At 37.6% G+C, this 4,164-nt stretch overlaps 1 protein-coding gene across 1 annotated transcript; it reads right to left on the minus strand.

The window, feature by feature from the left end:
- Positions 1 to 404: 404 nt before the first annotated feature.
- Positions 405 to 2,848, minus strand: LOC140798423 (uncharacterized protein At5g65660). The gene is made up of 2 exons (XM_073152238.1): positions 2,315 to 2,848; positions 405 to 1,034 (listed from the first exon to the last, which is right to left on the minus strand). Exons 1-2 carry the CDS (start codon positions 2,579 to 2,581, stop codon positions 864 to 866), a joined length of 438 nt encoding a protein of 145 aa, XP_073008339.1. The 5' UTR covers positions 2,582 to 2,848; the 3' UTR covers positions 405 to 863.
- Positions 2,849 to 4,164: the final 1,316 nt, after the last annotated feature.

Consider the following 4,164-nt stretch of genomic DNA (forward strand, 5'->3'; position numbering starts at 1 on the left):
TGATGAAATGCCTGAGAGGAATACTGTATTAGTTGATTTTGTGAAATGTTATTGCCTTTTGATGTGCAAATTTTGTGAGTTTATTAGTTGATTTTTGTGAATTTTCCTGCTTATGTATAGATGCTAGTAATAAATTTATTTTGTATTCGTATCCGATTAAAATTCGATTCTTATCTAGTTTTTATTCATATCCGATTAATATTCAATTCGTATTCGATTCGTATTCGTTTAATATCCAATCTATATCCGAGAAATATCTGTATCCTTTTAGTTTTAAATTTTACTACCCGTCTAATATTCGTATCCGGAATAAAAATATAAATCCGGATGTGGGTTAAGCACTATTTAATTCATATCGGAACTATTTTCACACCTAGTAGCAAGTGTCATTCATCCCATTCTGCTGTCCTGAATTTTCTTGTTTTTTTTATAATAGAAGCAATGTACTCTCAGTAATATTTTACATCTTCCATCTTTCCATCATTAGAGCCTACAAATATTACAGTCAAAGAAGCTACACGTGCTTTAGGAGTTCCTGTAACCACCTAAACCTGACACAGTTGTTTTATGAAGCTCCCAATATTGCTGGCACTAATTTTCTAAGAAATCTCCCCAAACAAAGATTCCCAAGGACAATCCAAAAAGTTAGTGCTGCTGCAGTACCTTCAGTAGCGGAAATTATTTGCGATTGATCAACACAGATATCTTGTATTTGCTCCGTTCTTGTTAATTTTCACTTGTAACGTGAGTTCTTCAATCAATAATAATCCTCATTCTGTGCTCAACCTATTTTATAAGTTCACTTTCTTCTACATTTTGCATGTTTTGTTCTATAACTAGGGTTTCTTAATCTTTTCTTTCTGTTAACCAAGAGCAATTGATGAAATAGGAGGCTCAACAACTATCTGAATAGTGATAGTGTTCTCTGATTTGGGCAACGATGACTGACGTGGGCATGGCCATGCCATAAACTTCGGCATCTGATCCCCTGGCATTATTACCGGTAGAATTTGATCTTTCTCCCTCTTGTAATTCTGAAATAAGAGAACATAAAGTAACAACAGTTACAAACATACGGGAGATCAAAAAATAGTCTTGAATATTTAATATTGTACAATTAATAGAAAGTAATAGTCATATTATCAGGCGTAATACTTCTCTAACTCTGCCCAGACAGAGTTCTGAATTGCACTACTTTTCCTTCATTTTTGTACTCTTGCGACAATAATCATAATGATAATATTTTTTGAGTTCTCAAATGTAATCGTAATGATAATATCGTACATGCAGTGTGGCTATCAATAATCGTAATGAATAATGTTTGTGACATTATCTTGTTAAAAGTACAAGATGATGAAAATGTTTACAATTAATTGCTGCTTGAATTATTGCCTTACTTTTTTCTTTTTCGTTTTCTTCTTTTAGAAGGAAAAAAGTTGATAGTTTTAATTATCAGGAAAAAGTAATAGTAAAGTCAAGAGGAATTAATATTATTTTCTTGACACTCAACATTAGCTATAAGGTGGGAATGAAAAACTGTAAACTCTACTTAATTGTCATTCTAATATTATGACTGTAAACTCTACTTATGGCTCTTCGTTTTTTTATCTCTTAGACAGATAAATAATTGCCATAAATCAACAGTATAGAGAAAATCAAAAGTCACCTATAAATCAAAGCACAAATATTAATCATCCTCAAATTTTGCACTAGTCAATTAATCTAATTGACTAGTTAAAATGGACTAAAATAGTTGCTTTATCGGTCTATCCCGTTCATTAAGGGTTGACGCCATAAACTGAAGGCCAATATAGGACCAATTTTACGAGAAAGAAAAGAAAGAGAATATTGGATACATGGGGAACGTAGTCACCCGACCTAGCTAGTTAACTGCACGTATATTACATCCATGCTGTTGGTTCGTACCATTTAGGTATTATGGACACCAAGTATCAATGTACTGGGGGTAACAGTCATATACGTACAGTAAACTAGGTCGATTAATTTGCAGTATAAAAGGTTTGAAGAAGTATATAAGAATCAAGCAATTTGCAGGAATCAGAAAACTTAGATCTGGCCTTTAATTTTTGTGTATACAGAAGATTAGAGGAGTTGCCTAAAAAATGAACAAAAGCAGAGAATTAATTCTTAAAAAGCATGTAAATGAACGACAACTGTTCGCTTAATTATTATAGATCAAAATCATTTTTTCTTATAGGTCTAAATCTCGTTAGTCTGCTTGTATAACTTATATATATTGTAGTATTAGAGATCGGTAAGACAAAAATTAAGAATTAATTAGCAACATATATACCTGGTGCTTGGTGAAGGGGTTTGTTGGTGGGGAGGACATTTGGTGATGATGATCATCTGGGAGGGTATTGGAGGGAGTAATATTTTCACGACCTGCGGGGTGGCGGAGGGAGCGAAGCTTGTCCCAGTGGTAGCAGCAAGAGAAGATGCCACTGAGGGAGAAGATGACGATGAGCAACAGCGCAGTCCCCAGTGGGAATCCAAGTGTTGGCCTCGACGTTTGCGCTGCTACTGGAGGTGAGGGGGTCATCATGTCTGCGCCGTCCATACTTAATTCCAATCTAGATCTATGGCTGATCAATCGATATTGATTGTTTCTTACTCTGCAGATCACCTTTCAACTTTACTCTCGCACTCATGTGAGATTTAAGCAAGGTCGAAGATCGCCTTCTCCTCCTCCTCAATTAATTCCTTGCGCTTACCTAATTACAGGCTTGAAAAGGAGATCGATGAATATAATATTTGAGGAAGAAGAGTGCCCCTCTATTTATTCATAATATGGCATGGGAAGAGGAACAAAGATCATGCAGCTAGCGACGACAGGATCGATGGAAGGGTCCCACATGCACGGTCGCAAGGACAATGATGGTGGGCTGGATCCATTGTTTTCCTTTTGCTTTTCTACTTTAAAGATCATCTACTAGATAGTCTTTTTTTTCTTTTTGCTTGCTTGTAGCATATAGATATGAGTGGGTCAAGATGCCCCTGCTTTCGTGTGCCGTGTGCCGTGTGCGCAAATATTTATTAGGTAGATAGATAAATAGATAGATTGATAGCGTGCATTTCACAGAACAAACAGCGCTGTCAAAGACTGAGGAAGGGAAAGGCGGACAGTGGCACCCAATAGAAAAGAAATGATGTCCGTTCTAAAATCTGAAAATTAAATATTCTCAACAACTAAATAATAATCTATCGTGCGATTCGGCTGGCCGTCCTTTTTTTTTACAAGAAAGCCATAGCCCTATTACTTGAACACAAATATTTTAATCACAGATCATCAGCTAACTCAATTAATTAATGCGCCTTATTAACTCCCATATCAGAAATTTTGTTTGACACAATTGGAGATCAAGTCTCCTCTCTGCATATACGTGTAAAACCGTTACATGATTCAATAATCGAACATATATAATGAATCCCCAGTAATTCTCAGTTTCTTTTAGAAAACTTACAAACCGACAATTTTGGCAAAGGGTATCTGAAAATTTTATGACACCCTAGGACACAGAATCTACCTACCACCACAAGTCTATAGTACCTCCGTTGGCTTTGGAAACTCCATCACATGGAGAAGGGTTTCAAAGACAGACGAAAGACTCACTTTGCTCTTGCTCAATGTCTTTCCGAACAACAGATTGAAGGGGACAGGACAACCAGGAAGGCAAAGCTTCAAACAAAGAGTTTTGTGCTACTAATAGATGGAGCCGCCACTAGCGACGACAGGAGGGGAAGACGTACACCAAAGAAGGGCGTCCTCCTCGAAGGCGTCGGACCCGGAGCAGGCGGAGCAGCCGGACAGAGGAAAGGAACAACAGAAGGGACCTGAAAGGACTTGGGCATCGGTAGCGGCAGGCAGTAGGAGAGCCGCAACACGCACAGGAAGCATTTTGGCGGAGATTCAAGAAAAACTGAGGAACCAGTTGGTGGACAGTGTTGTGATAGACCTCGAAATACTCGAGAAATGTCGTGCAAGATGGAAACTCTCACTGTTTGGAAGATTCCTAGGGAAAGGTATACCGCTGTTTCGACTGAAAGCGCTGTTAGCCAGGCTATGGGTCGGAATAGATGGATTTTCTGTTGCGGACATGGCTAAGGGATACTATGTTTTCAAGTTCAAGAATGAGGACGACC

The sequence above is a fragment of the Typha latifolia genome, chromosome 12, assembly GCF_019914945.1.
Source record: "Typha latifolia isolate L0001 chromosome 12, TyphaL0001v2, whole genome shotgun sequence".
Lineage (NCBI taxonomy): Eukaryota > Viridiplantae > Streptophyta > Magnoliopsida > Poales > Typhaceae > Typha > Typha latifolia.